The sequence below is a fragment of the Pelophylax lessonae genome (genome assembly GCF_965119305.1).
Source record: "Pelophylax lessonae genome assembly, chromosome: 1".
Lineage (NCBI taxonomy): Eukaryota > Metazoa > Chordata > Amphibia > Anura > Ranidae > Pelophylax > Pelophylax lessonae.
Window position 1 is genome coordinate 102,881,133 of NC_138768.1, and position 16,991 is coordinate 102,898,123.

A 16,991-nucleotide genomic window follows, 5' to 3' on the forward strand; every position below is an offset into this window, starting at 1 on the left:
TCCCCTCTTACATGAGCAGCCAGCAAAATGAGCAGCTCCGGGTGGCATGCAAGTGCCAGATGCCACCTGCGCCCTAGGCGCAGCCGCCGCTGTGACCCCCAAATTGCAGGGTCCTCATCATCTGAGGAGACAGGGCGCGAGGTAACAGACCCGGCAGGGAGGCCCATGTCAGACTCTGAAACATCAGATGAGGCAGGGGTAGGCGGAAAAAAGTCTCAGTGCACCTACCACCGCCCCCTGGGCCCAAATGCGTCCCTTACTGCCGAAAAGGCATAGACGGACAGTGGAGATCCGGAAGGCCCTGCGGCCTCCGTGAGGGGGTCAGGTGGAGAAAAATGGCCTGCAGGGTCCATACTGAACCTGAGGAAACCGCCAGCAACTTTTTTTAAAAGAATGAAAAAAAAATCACTTTTTTTTTTGGTAAACGGCCCCACAGCGCTACAGCACAGCACCCCCCTGAAGTCCGGTACGTGCTAACAGACCCCCACAGAGAGGGAGAGACCACCCTCAAGACTCACTGTCCTTCAGGCACTCCCACCGGCCTTCACAGCAAAAAATCGACAGCAAAATTGCCGAAAATGGGTGTACCAAGATGGCCGACTCCATAGAAGCAGAGGCTACAACAAAATGGTGGCCCCGCCCGAAAATCACGGTAATCGGGACCCACATGGGGACACCCCAAACGCCCATCAACTTCAGAAGAACCCCAGCAAGGCCCCCCCCCGCACCGTGGAGCTAGGGCCTGCACGCACTCGTTGGCCGGCTGGGGTGACCACTGGATCTCAACATCCAGCCCGTCGCCCGGATCCGGCATAATTGCTTGTAGATCTCACAGGGACAATCCGGAGAAAAAAACTAGCTAAAAAAAAATTATCTAAAAAGGCTAGGCCAGGACCAGAGATCCCAGCAAGGAACTTAGGTCCTTACTCCTGACTAGGCAGATTGAAACGGACATCCTATGTAGAAAGAGAGAGGGTGTACCCTCCAGGACTGCCCATAGGCGTAGCCAGAACTTTTTTCTGCCTACTGTCCTACAGGGGGCAGTATAACCCTACTGATATGAATCAGAGAGAACTGCATTCGTCAATGAACGATAGAGAAAAAGCATTTTAGAATGAGCTGACTAATTTTTATATAAATACAGCGCAAGTTATACTAAGGCAAAAATCAATGCGGTATTTACCCCTTTGTGAATTGACCACCTCCCCGTTCCCACATCAATCAGTTACAAACATATTTCCAATAGGATGTCACATCCTGCTACCTTTCATTATGTATCCAATATCCTTGGAAAGGCCTCCCCAGTAGTAGTAGAGTTACTGCAGACGAGTATTTTTATTCTATTTATTTTTTGTAGCCGAGTGCTGCATAAATAACAGTGATATAATAGCTGGAAAAAAGAGCAGCAGATGAGACCAGCATAGGCAGGCAGGAACCTGACCCTTCCAGATGTGCAGGACTCCAACCAAATTTGCTTTAGTCAGAGCCAGTAAAGTGCAGATATGCCCTCTACTGCCAAGAGATATAGGAAATTACCAGGTGGTTTTAACTCTCCAGCATCTACAAAAGCAGGAATGTCAGATTTTCATGGAGAGATCTACTTTTCACAATTTTAAAATAGCTTGTTGAGATGGTGGTACAGTATTTGATATCTAGATATAACTAGAGGAAGTAATGTTAACAGTTTCATCTTACCTTTATCACTACCATTTGTACTTAGTCCCATCTCCGTTACATTGACATGATTTACGTAATCTGAAACAGACAATCATCTTAAAACATTACAATTCACGTGAACTTAAAAAAAAGAAAAAACACATTTGTGTTGTTTCCCTATCTAATAAACGAAGGTGACTGAGCTGCAGGATTAGTGACAATCAAAAATAGCTATTTATCAGTAGCACATTCATGTCTATAATCTGAGGTTAACAATTTCGTCATTATTAGCTGTTCACAATTCATTTTTCTGTGGATATTTGAGCTGATTGACTGCATCTTCCTATTGAAGAATGAGGAACATTAAGACTAAAGCCCCGTACACACGTACGGATCGTCGTCATACAAACGTTCGTCTTTTCTCCCCGGGATGTCGGTGTCTGTTGAAAAGTGCAAAGACAGCACAAGGACAGCACAAGAATTTTGTCCGCAGACTTCAGCTGACTGCAGAAGTGATGTCATGTAATGGTTAACTTTCCCTGTGTTTTTTATTTTCTGAGCATGCCCAGTCTTGCAAATCTGCGGTCTGTCGGCTGATTTCTGTACTGACAGGCGAACAATCGTCCGTTCTGGTGTCCGCAGACAAAAATTTTCATGTTTGCAAGAAAGACTCTTGTCCGCGGATTGTGCGCAGACATCTGTCGGAGGCACCATACTAACACGCGTACAATCGGCAGATCTTTCGTCCGCCGACGTTTGTATGACGACGATCCGTACGTGTGTACGGGCCTTTAGGCTGACCATACAGGGAGCAAATGTATTTCCTGCCACTACAGACAGTATTGACGCGGGAATCCCTCCTGCTGGGCCGTGGTCTTCTCTGCTGGGAGAAGACAGCGATTATCGCTAGCGGCTATTGCAGCCTCTAGCAATAATTGCAATTCCAATCTCGCCAGGTTCCTGCTGAACTGGCCGAGATTCAAGCCGTGTATAGCTGGTCCTAAAGTGGATTTCAACTTTGGGGAATCTCCACTATATTCTGTTTAGTGTGTTATGTGTTCTCATTCACACAGCATGTCTAAACATTTTTTTTTTAAAGTATTTATTTTTTAGATGTTTCTCAGAAGAAAGTGTCATGGCTGACTGCAAGGTTTTTTTAAACCATGTTATGGCACTTTTCCACTGCAAGTACCGGCTAGTACCGGCTCGGCTCTACTCAGCCCTGCTTGGCCCGGTTTGCTTTTCCACTGCGGTACCGCATGGTATAGTGTTGGAACGGTTCGGTACGGTACGGTATAGGTTTGCTTTTCCACTAAAGTAGTACTAAAGTTAAGTGGGTGGGATAACAACGGGGTGGGTGTGATTCTCTGACCAATCAGTGGCTAGTAGTGACTGCATGCAAAGGATTGTGGGATATGGTACCAGTTTGGTACCTGTTGGAACCACAATCGAGTAGGTACTGTTTTTTCAGAGCCGTACCGTACCGTACCGTTCGGTTCCATGCAGTGGAAAAGCAAACCTATACCGTACCGTACCGAACCGTTCCGACCCTATACCATGCGGTACCGCAGTGGAAAAGCACAAAAGCGGGCCAAACCGGTACGGTTCCATGCAGTGGAAAAGCGCCATTAGAGTGAGCCTATCCCAAGCCTGTCTTCAGTAATATTCAATACATCAAGCCCAACTTCTACACCTTTAACCCTTTGTTAGGACCGACTGTACTCAAATCGAATTACTGATAGTGAAGATCAACCTGTACAGTACAGACTTAGTTAAATTATTACTAAAGGCAAAACATTTTTTTTTGTTTTGAATAGAATGGAGAGGGATTGGAATCCCTGAAAGGTTTTTATTGCTACAAAAGAACCAGGGCAATGTATGTGGAATCAAGGTGTGGGTCAGTCCCAAAAATGTACACAAAGAGAGAAAATAAGGGCCAACGGGACTTTAAGGAGACACACACCAAACATCAAAAATATATGATTTTATTACATGAAATATACATATAAAATTGAATCATGAAAAATCTTTACAATGTAAATTCATCAGTAGAAACAGAGCAAAAAATAAAGTATACATTTTTACAAAATATGACTTCAACAATCCCCAACATTCTGTGCTATGTCAGTATCAATCTCAATATACTCTGCTGTATCGATCTCAACGTGTTTCGCAAAATCTGTAGCTCGCTTCATCAGGAGAAACACAGATATGAGATGAGTAATCAATGCCATAATCAGGGTCCTCTCATATATCCAATAAATGTTCCAATAAATTCAGTCAACTGTTCCAATAGTTAGGATAATTGACAAGGAATGGAAAAAGCCCCTCCTCCTCTTAATAGTCCCTGGAATATGGAGTAATATGACACAGATGCAGATGACCGCACCGATAGAGTGCAGTTGGTTCATTTGTATCAGATCACCCCATTTTCCAGAGACTCAGAGTCCTAGGATTTCCTTCCATCTGGTGGCACCGTTTGCCCTTCCGCGATTTGGCTCCCCCTTACTCCCCAACTCCCGGGGGAAGAGTTGCTCCTTTGAGAGGAGGAGGGGCTTTTTCCATTCCTTGTCAATTATCCTAACTATTGGAACAGTTGACTGAATTTATTGGAACATTTATTGGATATGCGAGAGGACCCTGATTATGGCATTGATTACACATATCTGTGTTTCTCCTGATGAAGGGATTTCACGAAACGCGTTGAGATCAATACAGCACAGTATATTGAGACTGATACGGACATAGCACAGAATGTTGGAAATTGTTGAAGTCATATTTTGTATTAATTTATACTTCATTTTTTTGCTCTGTTTCTACTGATGAATTTACACTGTAAAGATTTTCCATGATTCAATTTTATATGTATATTTCATGTAATAAATTCATATATTTTTAATGTTTAGTGTGTGTCTAAAAAGTCCAATGGGCCCTTATTTTCTGTCTTTGTGTAGGTTTTTATTGCTGTTTGTGACCCAGTTTGGGAGATTTACCCTATTTGTCCTGTTTACCATTATTATCAAAAGTGTAAGATTAAAAGAAAATAATGAATTTTGGGTTGTCACAAGAACAGTGATAGAGAAGAAATCTTTCAATAGGACACTAGTTCTGGTACAACTCCCTCAGCATGAAGGGATTTCCTCTCACTTCCCTATTTGACCATGGGAAGAAGTGAAGGGAATAGAGATGGCAAAAAAAAAAAAAAAAAACCCTAAACAAAAAGAAAAAAAACAGGAGTTATAGTCCTCCCTTACTCTATCCAGAATGATAATTGCCTTTAGTTCTACTTTAATTATTGAAAATACAGGCACCCTCAGACAAAAACAAAACCAAAAAAGCACTATGTCGGATTTTTCCTTGCTGAAGGGTGCAGAATCAAGCATTCAAAAAAGGTAAGCTGCAATTCTTACACAATTTTTTTTTGTTAGGCTATGTGAATAGGTAAAAAAATATAAAGTATGTGTTATCCCAATTTAGTTGCAAATGGAAAATACACTTTACACATAAAACTGGAATGTCTGAAAAGAAAACCGCAGCATTGTCCAGTGTGACCAAACTGTTACTTTGACGTTTTTAAAGTGTGTAACAAAATAAAAAGCCAAAAGGTGATTGACTGAGAGGTCCCAGGACAGGTTAAAGGGTGGGGACATCTAAAAGGAGACACAGACAGCAATAAAAATGACAGGGGTTCCAAAGCTGTCCTATTCCATCCACAAAAACATTTTGGCTATACAGAAACTTTAATGGAATCACTCCCTAGCTGGCCTAAAAATGATGCTGCAACTGACTTGCGAGACAAAGGCATCTTACCATTCTGGCTAGGGAGGCAGTGACACAATAGCAAGAGTGAAGTGTCTGTGTGCAGGCTTTAATACAGGCCAAATCAGACTTCTACACTGTGGTAAGACAAGGTACATGCATCGCTGTAAACTGATGGCAAAAATATTGGCTGCGTGTTGCATTACAAAAGAATATTTGTATATGAATTTAGATATGTTGGGGTGCCTTGGCAGCCCATTCAAAATTATTGCAACGCAGGTTAACAGCAAAACACATGTTGACATGAATAAGTTATCACACCACACAAATAAAGACGGGCCGTTATACTTTGCGTGGATGGTGGAGGGGCCACTGTTCGATTTTGAATGATTACATCATCTGTAAGGCTAGCATGTAGTTTAGAACATTGAGAAGCAGCAATTTGTCTAAAATGGGCTTTTTAGATCCATTAATTTCATGTAACAATATGCTTTCTTCCAAAAAATGCAAAATACATCCAATATAAAAACAAAATGGCAACTAACTCCTCCTGTCTGGTGAATCTCTTCCCAACCCTACCCTACCTAACGTCCTTCCTACCATCTCCCTCCCCCCTTTTTCAGAATGGATTCCTAAATCTGGTTAATATTACTTTTATACATTATAAAATACAGTAAACCCCCCCCCCCTCCATCGCGGGGGGTTACGTTCCGGACCCATCCGCGAAAAGTGAAAATCCGCGAAATAGAAAAACCCTATTAAAATACGCTGTAGGCATGTTTTTTTTTACTGTCACTGTACTTTTAAAAGCTTTTTAAGGTCGTTAAACACACTTTTAAGACAATAGAAACTCATTTAAACACATAAAAGATACTGAGAGACAGAGCAAAAGCTATGGAAAAAACAAAAATATTTAATTTTCAATGATTTAATTAGTAAAATAACATTACAGAAAAAAACGCAATATACCAGGACCCCAAAAACTGAACCACGATGGAGCGGGGGTTTACTGTATTCCCAAATCAGTACTCATTTATATACCCTGAATAAAAGGGAATCTTCACAGACGCATTCAATTATTACTTACTATAAATAAATTTCCCAGTATTAAATAGAAAATTGGACATTAGCACCCAATAAACAATCATTGCTCCAACAAGTGACACCAAAGAAAACAGGAGGCTGGACCACCGTCCAAATGAGCCAAAATAATACTGGCAGACATCTGGAAACTCCCAAGTCGAGGTGTCAATAGAGGCTGCAGAACGAAAGAAAAACAGAAAATCATGTTAAGTAATTTAACTTGATATATGACTGGTTCAAATATCTCCAACCAGTGCTTGAGGAGTGATCTACGTCAAGCTTGGGATGGCTATACAGATCTTTCAGCAGACTGGAAAATCCTTATCAAAGATCTTACAACTGTTCTCATATTTCAACAAAAAAAGATTATCCTCTACTGGATCAAATGTAAAGAAAACTGTAGTACACGGGTGGAACTGTCACTGGTATCTAGTGTTTGATATGAAGATGGCAGATGTCCCTTCTTGGACAACATAACAAATGTTTTAACTTTAGTGTGTATATGTGATATTTGTACATTTATAAAAACGGTAAATATAGCTATTAAAAGGTCTCATACTGAACACTTGTTCTACATTCTATGAATACACAAAATTTACAAACCAATTAAAGCACAATCCAGCCAAAAATAATCAGATAAAAATGTATACCCCATTGAAAAATAAAATAACAAAACAATCTTTTGCCTCCATATTTACCTTCAATCTAGAAAATTCCCCACAGTACATTTATCTTCCTCTAGATGTCCTCAGTTTGATGGTCTGCATTATTCAACCCACTTCCTCAGAAACCAGGCTGTATAGGTCCTCCCCAGCCTATGACTGGGCAGTGGAAGAAGTGATTAGCTCATCTCTCTCTTTTACTTTGCTTTCTCCTCCTATTAGCATGCTTATCAGAACATATAGTGATTAACTGCTTCTTTTTCTTGACTTCCAATCCAGACTAGTGATGTCCGGTTCATGAACGAATCGTTCTTTTGAATCGATTCTTTTCAGTGAGCCGGATGACTCGGTTCTTCTTACTGAATGAGTCGGCAGGAAACGGTTCAGTATTCAGTGAAGGAGAGCTGAGAGCTGCTCTGGGCTGATGGTAATATGATCCTAGAGTGAGGAGCTCAGCTCCTCCCTCTAACCAATCAGCGTCTCCCAGGCCAGCACACTGAATAGCTGGCCAGAAACAAAGCCTGTAATGAACCGATCAGGGAGAAGAGTCGAATCATTTCCCTGATTGGTTCAGTGCAGCGGTTACTGAGTCTAAAGAATCGAAACCTATGAGTCGGTCTCTGTTAGCAGCACACAGTACACTAGAAGAACCGTTCATCACCAGCAGCACATACAGCTGTATAAATCAAAAGCAGGTTTCTGTGCATGTGAACTGCATTCTGATGGGCAAACTTCACAGTTAACATTGCCAGCTATCAGATTTGCACAGTTTTTACAGATTATGCACAGGAATAAAAATCTAATTTTATTACTGTGGCTGAAGTACCCGCACACAGTAATAAAATCTGATCGTTATTCCTGTGCATAATCTGTAAAAACTGTGCAAATCTGATAGCTGGCAATGTTAACTGTGAAGTTTGCCCATCAGAATGCAGTTCACATGCACAGAAACCTGCTTTTGATTTATACAGCTGTCACCTGAAGTCCTGAACATGATAATGCTGGCTAATCTGATAATGTGTATTGTGTCTGACATATACCGTAGGCATGAGAGAGCTCTGAGGAGCCAAGAAGGAGTTAAATAAAAAAAAAAAAAAACATCCCTAGAGAGCTGCCGAACCTATGAGTCACTCCTCTGATTCAGCTCATTTGTATAGAGTTGAGTCGGAGCTCCGGTTCACTGCTTGTCAGTAGACTCAGCAAGTGAACCGAAGATTCGATTCAATGAATCGGTTCATTTCAGTGAGTGAGTCGAAATGAACCGATTCACTTCAAAGAGTCGAACTTCCCATCACTATTCCAGACATGCAGTACATGAACTGCAAGAGGCTGATACCAGATCAAATTTAGGTACTTACACTGCTTGCATTTAAAGTGTAAGTCCACCCCAAAACTAAAATCCCTGCATCTATAGCCCTCCACGATCCAACACTAAGCTATCTAGCCTGGTAAAGAACAAATCGGTATACATGCCTTTTTTGAAGGGGATTTGATCCGGTCTTCAGCGGCTGAATTTCTGCAGAGGACACAGCCGACAACGGCTGTGAAATGAATGAGTAGTGACATCATCCATAGACTTACTATGTGGCTTCTGTTGTCGGATGTGTCCTCTGCACCCACCTCCACAGTGAAGCCACGGCTGACAGCTCAGCGTGGGATCGGGTCAGATCGACTTAAAAAAAGGTATGTATACTTTTTTATTTACAGGGCTAGATAGGTTAGTGTTAGATCGTGGAGGGCTATAGATGCAGGGATTTTAGTGTTAGGGTTGACTTCTACTTTAATTACGGGATGGTAGGCTTGCCAGCATGGCGGTTTAGTTACTTACGCCTACTACACATGAACAATGTTTGGCGGTAATTTCTGAATAAGATCCCAGCCTATAAGACCAGCCATCCTACAGTCATGCTTTTGGACTTTTGATTTTTGAACCTCAGGTAAACCTTTACGACAAAAAGAACTTCTGTACGCAAACATTTTTACTCTAAATTGTGACTGCGTTTTACACCTTTTGTGTACCAATACCTAAGATTTGTGACTGACCTAAACATTGTCCACAGCCTTTGGATTTGCATCCATCTATTGTCTACTTTTAATAGAAATATCACAATATTGAAATATCACACACATATATGTGATGGATACAGGTTCTGATGTGAAATAGCACTACGTGATTTGATGGACACATTACAAGATGTCCAATTAATCATAAGGATTATTGATACTGAAAATCTGCCATAGACTATTCTTTTATTGATGGGTTTGCACTGAGTGGAAGTTTCTTCTTATACTTTCTACAAGGAATATGAATGTACCCTGGGTTTAATTCCATCAACAATTGTGATGTGCATGCTATAGTCCTCTTTGCATAATTCTTTACCAATAATATTTAGCAGGAAAACTGGCTGTACGAGTACCTGCCCTGATGTGAGTCACCTAATACCTGCCCTGGGACCATAGCAGATTACCGTTAACTTTGTGGTACACCATTTTTTGCAATTATCTCAGACTGGACAGTTGTTTACTTTCACAGGCGAATATGTTCTCAATTAACTATCATACTTATTTCTATTAGCTGAATATGATTTGTGCTTGCACTATATCACTACACCTGGGAAGCACTGTTTTATTTTATATATCTATTTCCATTGCATTATTTTTTTAATACAGGAAAGCCAGTACATTGTTAGCTGTACAGCTCCAATCTACCTTGATGAAGGATTCTTCAGTCTCTTTTTTTTTATAGCTTAGTATATTTATATGTCCTGTTAACCAATTTGGTTACCTTGACAATGGAACACTTGTTCATTTTGTTAAATAACGTAATGCAACATTTTTACACAGGAATCTATATACAGTTTATATATATGTACAAGATAGCTGGTGGCGTGCCTCTGTATACAGTATGTACAAACCAGAATGTGGTCCATTGCACCTTCAGGGGAAGATGATTTTTCTATGGTTTTTAGCGTTCCTATATACACTCACCAGCCACTTGCTTGGTAACTCAAATTGCTAATTAGCCAATCACATGGCAGCAACTCAATGCATTTAGGCATATAGACGTGGTGAAGAGAACTTGCTGAAGTTTAAACCGAGCATTAGAATGGGGAAGAAAGGGGATTTAAGGGACTTTGATAATGGCATGGTTGTTGGTGCCAGACGGGCTGGTCTGAGTATTTCAAAAACTGTTGATTTTCAGGAACAACCATCTCTCGGGTTAACAGAGAATGGTCCAAGAAAGAGAAAAACTTCAGTGAGTGGCAGCTGTGTGGACGAAAATGCCTTGTTGATGTCAGAAGTCGAAGGAGAATGGGCAGACTGGTTCGAGATGATAGAAAGGCAATCAGTAAATCAAATAACCACTCGTTACAACAAAGGTATGTAGAATACCATCTCTGAATGCACAACACATCAAACCTTGAAGCAGATGATCTACAGCAGTGGTCCTCAACTCCGGTCCTCAGGGCCCACTAACAGGCCAGATTTTAAGTATTACCTTGGGGAGATGCAGACTAGAGTACTGCAATCACTGAGCAGCAAATGATATAACCTGGGATGTATTTCAGTTATCTTGCAAACCTGGCCTGTTAGTGGGCCCTGTAGGCCAGGGTTGAGGACCACTGATCTACAGCAGCAAACGACCACACCGGGTGCCACTGGAATTGGGTTGGAAAAATGTTGCCTAGTCTTAGGAGTCTAGATTTCAACTGTGACATTCAGATTGTAGGAGCAGAATTTGGCATAAACAACATGAAAGCATGGATCCATCCATTCTTGTATCAACGGTTCAGGCTGGTGGTGTAAAGGTGTGGGAGATATTTTCTTGGCATTAATTGGGCCCCACCGATTGAGCATTGTTTAAACGCCACGGTCTGAGTATTGTTGCTGACCATGTCCATCCCGTTATGACTACAGAGTATCCATCTTCTGATGGCTCCTTCAAGCAGGAAAACGCACCATGTCACAAAGCTTAAATCATCTCAAATTGGTTTCTTGAACATGACAATGAGATCACTGTACTCCAATGGCTTCCAAAGTTACCAGATCTCAATCCAATAGATTACCTTAGGGATGTGATGGAAAAGGAGATGTGCAGCTGACAAATCTGCAGCAACTGCATGATGCTATCATGTCAAAATGGATCAAAATCTCTGAGGAATTAAGGCAGTTCTGAAAGCAAAGAGATCCAACCTAGGACTAGCAATGTGTACCTTTTAAAGTCACCAGTAAGTGTATATTTAAATATATATTTATTTCAATGGTCACCCAATTTAGGTGTTCCTTTTCCCAATAATGAGATTGTTAGCTAAAGCTGAATTTCAGTAAAACTAAAAGCGCTCCCCCTTACGATGGGGATTTGCCCCACACTGGAGGGGTTAACTGCTTGTTTATGTATAGGGAGAGAGCAATTTTACTGACCTGATCCTGTGCTCTAGCGGTCTAAGGTCCTCTGATGCCATCAAGACCAATGCAGACCCACAGCCCTGCACCAGATGTGAGGACACCAAGTGTCAGTCTACCACTACAGTGTAGGAGGGTGCCGTCTGCCTAGGTAGCAGAGGATCACGCAAGTAAAAGTGCTTTCCCATCCTCTAAACAATAATGAGAAATTAAACCTGTCTTAGTGCACAGTCCTGCTGCAATGGAGGACTTTCAATTTTCCCAGAGTTGGGCTTTATATTTTGCGTGCTTATCGGCATTCGTATAAACCCTAAACATGTATGCTTTATATATTTTTTTTATTATTATTGAAACATTAGCTCAACAACAATTTTTGATTTTACAAAGATATGCTTGTTGCTCTATATTTTGACATAAAACATAATAATTACAGTGGGTATTGAAAATAATCACTCCCTTTAAAATAATCACATTTTGTTGCTTTGCAGCCTGAAATTAAAGGGGTTGTAAAGGAAGAAGGTTTTTTATCCTAATGCATTCTATGCATTAAGATAAAAAGCCTTCTGTGTCCAACAGCCCCAACTCTATCCAGCGATGTTCACGAGTCCCTCGGCCGTCAGGGACTCTCCCTCCTGATTGGCTGAGAGACAGTAGCAGTGTCATTGGCTCCCGCTGCTGTCAATCAAAGTCAGTTAGCCGAACAGAACAGGGATGGGGCGGGGCCCAACCACAGCATCCTTGTCTGAATGGACATGCAGAGCTGAAGCTCGGCTCGGATGCCCCCATAGCAAGCTGCTTTTCTGTGGGAGCACTCGACAGAAGGGAGGGGCCAAGAGCAGCAAAGAGGGACCTGAGAAGAGGAGGATCCGGGCTGCCCTGTGCAAATCCAACTGCAAAGAGCAGGAAAGTAGAACGTTTGTTATTTAAAAAAAAAAAAAAAAGCAACATTTTACCATATCTTTAAGACAGACACAGTTTTTGTTTTATCCAGTTGTATTTACTAGTGCAACTTATAACATCCAAGTGAAAGATATAACTCCAACATGTTAGAAAAAAAAAATCAAACACAGAATCACTGAGTATGAAAAAGGATCATCCCCTTGTGTCAGGATTTTGTTGAACCACCTTTTGCTTTAATTACAGCCTTTAGCTTCAACCACTGTGTGGTCATTTTCTCTGTGTGATTTGGGTCATTGTCATGTTAAAAGGTAAACCTTCTTCTCATTGAAAACTTTCTGGCAGAGGGCAGCAGGTTTTCCTCAAGAATTTGATGGTATTTTGCCTCATCCATTTTTTACTTCTATTCTGACAAGTGCTTCAGTACCTGCAGTAGAGAAACATCCCCATAATGGGACATTACCACCTCCATGCTTTCCTGTAGGAATGGTGTTATTTGAATGGATTTCCACCAGACGTATAGCTTGCTGTTGAGGCCAAATCATTCAATTTTAGCCTCATCTGGCCATAACACCTCTTTCCATGTGGCCTCAGAATCTTCAAGGTACGTTTTGGCAAAGCTCAGTCATGACAGCATGTGGCCTGCCTTGAGGAGTGACTTTTTTCTTGCACCCCTCCCATACAAGTCACATTTGTGGAGAATTTGTGATATTGTTGTCACATGCACACAATGACCACTCTTTGTCATCAATTCCTGCAACTGTTTCAGAGTTGCTGTAGGCCTCTTGGTAGCCTCTCTGACCAGTTTCCTCTTTCATCCAGTTTGGAGTGACGTCCTGATCCAGGGAGGGTCTGTGTTGTACCAAATACCTTCCACTTCTTAATAGACTTCACTGTACTTAGGCATTGATAAAGCCTTTGAATTTTTTTTGTATCTATCTCCTGACTTATGCCTGTCTACAACTTTATCCCGGAGATCTTTTGACAGTGCCTTGCCACCCATAGAGGATCATTTGCTTCAGTTGCACTACCAAGGAAGTTTTTTCATACTGAGCTAATCAAAATGACCACAACTGATCACAGTTGAAAGTCAAATGGCTTTGTGTGACACTGAGGTGGCAATTAACTACACCTGATTGAGTTTACAAGTCATTTTAAGGAGGGGGTGATCCTTTTTCCAACTCAGCGAGTCGGTTTTTTAATTTTATCTTTTTCTGACATGTTGGTGTTACAATTTATAACATCCAAGTGAAAGATAGGTGTCTGTCTTAATTTTAGGCTGCAAAGCAACAAAAAGTGATTATCTTAAAGGGGGGTGATTCTTTTCTATTCCCACTGTATCTCCCTGTGCATTATGGATCACTGGATTATTACATGATGGGTGTGTATCTATTAGGGATGCACCGAAATTTCGGCCGCCGATATTTTCGGCCGAAAATGCTACTATTTCATTTCGGCCGATAGGGGGTTAAAAAAGCCGAAAATGTATGGCCGCTGATCTGTGAAAGTAGTGAGTCATTGACTTCCCTGTCCGCCGTGATCTGATGCCGGTGCCTTCATTGTAATTTACAGCTTGCTTGCTAGACCAGTGGACGTCCCGGGGGAGAGGGACCCAGAATGCACAGTGACAGTTTAGGAGGATCTCATTCTCCTCCGCGCTGATTGCTGCATCGCTCCACCGCTCCACCCACCTCCTCCCTTCACATGGTGTTTGCTGTGGAGGAAGGTAATGTTATGTGCTGTGCGGTAAAAAAAAACTGTTTCTCCCCTTTTCTACTGCATAAATGTCAGTAGTAGAACGGATTCACAGCCTAGTGCAGTGCTCACCCCCTTCTAATTGCAGTGCACGAGTTAGTCAGTGAGTAAGTGTCAGTGAGTGACAGTCAGTGAGTGAGTGACAGTCAGTGACTGAGTGACAGTCAGTGACTGAGTGACAGTCAGTGAGTAAGTGTCAGTGAGTAAGTGTCAGTGAGTAAGTGTCAGTGAGTGACAGTGAGTGAGTGTCAGTGAGTGAGTGTCAGTGAGTAAGTGTCAGTGAGTAAGTGTCAGTGAGTAAGTGTCAGTGAGTGAGTGACAGTGAGTGACAGTCAGTGAGTGACAGTCAGTGAGTGTCAGTGACTAAGTGCCAGTGACTAAGTGTCAGTGAGTAAGTGTCAGTGAGTAAGTGTCAGTGAGTAAGTGTCAGTGAGTGAGTGACAGTCAGTGAGTGAGTGACAGTCAGTGAGTGAGTGACAGTCAGTGAGTGAGTGACAGTCAGTGAGTGAGTGTCAGTGAGTGAGTGTCAGTGAGTGAGTGTCAGTGAGTAAGTGTCAGTGAGTAAGTGTCAGTGAGTAAGTGTCAGTGAGTGTCAGTGAGTAAGTGTCAGTGAGTGTCAGTGAGTAAGTGTCAGTGAGTGACAGTCAGTAAGTGTCAGTGAGTGACAGTCAGTGAGTGACAGTCAGTGAGTGTCAGTGAGTAAGTGTCAGTGAGTAAGTGTCAGTGAGTGAGTGTGAGTGAGTGTCAGTCAGTGAGTGTCAGTTAGTCTGTCAGTTAGTCAGTGAGTGTCAGTGAGTGAGTGTCAGTCAGTGAGTGAGTGTCAGTCAGTCAGTATCAGTCAGTGAGTGTCAGTCAGTGAGTGAGTGTCAGTCAGTGAGTGAGTGTCAGTCAGTGAGTGTCAGTCAGTGAGTTTCAGTGTCAGTCAGTGAGTTTCAGTGTCAGTCAGTGAGTGTCAGTCAGTCAGTGAGTGAGTGTCAGTCAGTGAGTGAGTGTCAGTCAGTCAGTAAGTGTCAGTCAGTCAGTGAGTGTCAGTGAGTGTCAGTCAGTGAGTGTCAGTCAGTGAGTGTCAGTTAGTCAGTGAGTGTCAGTCAGTCAGTGAGTGTCAGTGAGTGTCAGTCAGTGAGTGTCAGTCAGTGAGTGTCAGTTAGTCAGTGAGTGTCAGTCAGTCAGTGAGTGAGTGTCAGTCAGTCAGTGAGTAAGTGTCAGTGAGTCAGTCAGTGAGTGAGTGTCAGTGAGTCAGTCAGTGAGTGAGTGTCAGTCAGTGTCAGTCAGTCAGTCAGTGTCAGATAACTTATTTAAAATCATTTGGGGAAAAAAGTCATTTTCGGTTTCGGTTTTCGGCCAAGGGCATCCTGAATTTTCGGTTTCGGCCCAGAATTTTCATTTCGGTGCATCCCTAGTATCTATATTTCCTAATTGAACCCTAATATATTCTGTATGAATATAAAAAACAAAAACATTTCTTTTGTATCAGCTGTATCACTTATTAATAAATCACACTATTAGAACTGGACCAGAGTTAGCCATTTAAAAAGCAAACCTATCCTTATAGATATATTTACTATTGGGTAAAAACTGATCTTATATCACCAAATAATACTATATAATAAAGTGATTAGCTCTAAATAAAGAGATATGTGATAGAAAATCTATTAAGGGTCAATTATAAAGGAAGTTTGTCCGGGTTGCAACATATATTCATTTTGCCATCATCTTCCCTTTGTTTATGCTATTTAGGTTAGAGTGATTGTAAAGGATCTTACCTGCTTTGTGCAATACTTTTGCACTGAGCAGGCCTGATCCTCTTCTGGGGTCCCCTGCTGGTGCTCTTGGCTCCTCCTGCCTTCCAAGTAATCCCCTAGCAAGCTGCATGCTAGAGAAGTACTTGCGCAGGCTCGATCCCAAGCCCCACTGTGTGCACCTATTGACACACACACGCACAGTTTGGATCGGGCACCCCCCCCCCCTTCTCCCTCATCACTGGATCTGATTGACAGCAGCAGGAGCCAATGAGTCCCTTGAGGAAGGAGAGAGAGAACAGCATGCATCTCTGCTTTCAGGCACAGCTCTGGGTTGAGCTTGGGCTCAGGTAGGTGTAGCACCCTCCTAGGTAGGTGCTCGAGAGTGAGTATAGTTTTTGGCTCTATCAGAAGAGCAGCAGGTAAATTCTATATTGCACTCTGCTTAACAGAGAGCAGGAACTGTGAGATAGGTCTGCTCAATGTGCTCAGTGTGTGATTCATGTGGCCTGGGGGGGGGGGGGGGGGGGGAGTCCCAACTGGTCCAATGGGGAGGCACATTGGACAGTGGAGGAAACCTGACCAATGTGAACACAGACTTTGATACAGCCCCAGTGATTGGCACAGACTGCTGTCTCGGTGCATTGTGGGGTGTAGTAAAAAAAGCCAAGGGCACATGTGCTTGGGGTCTTCGGCTGGTGAGCAGAGTCCAGGAAGGAGGGTTGCAGCTGCCTACCCTTCTGCAGCGGTTGGTGTATGGTCACAGGCAGTCAGCCTGGTGAGCCAGAAGTGAGGAGCTGAGCCCAGGTCCAGGAAGAGCTGACTAGGAGGAGTTGAGACACTGGAAAACCTGAAAAGCAGTATCATGAGTATAGGGAATCATGTCTAAGGGCCTGACCAGGAAGGGGGCCACTCCGGAGTAGTATAGTCAGAGGACAGGTGTCAGCTGGTGGATAGAAAGGGGGTGCTAGGCGAGTACCCCGAAGATAAGTGCTTCAAGAAGTTTACCTCAGATTCATCTAGTTGCAGGATGAAG

General features: G+C 42.4%; 1 protein-coding gene across 1 annotated transcript in view; it reads right to left on the reverse strand.

The window, feature by feature from the left end:
* Positions 1-16,991, reverse strand: part of SLC38A9 (solute carrier family 38 member 9) — a 312,137-nt gene that overhangs the window by 46,899 nt on the left and 248,247 nt on the right. The window contains exons 6-7 of the mRNA XM_082255219.1: positions 6,503-6,673; positions 1,696-1,755 (exon numbers count right to left, since the gene is read on the reverse strand). Of these exons, the coding sequence (XP_082111345.1) occupies positions 1,696-1,755; positions 6,503-6,673 (231 nt within the window). The remainder of the gene's footprint in view (positions 1-1,695; positions 1,756-6,502; positions 6,674-16,991) is intronic.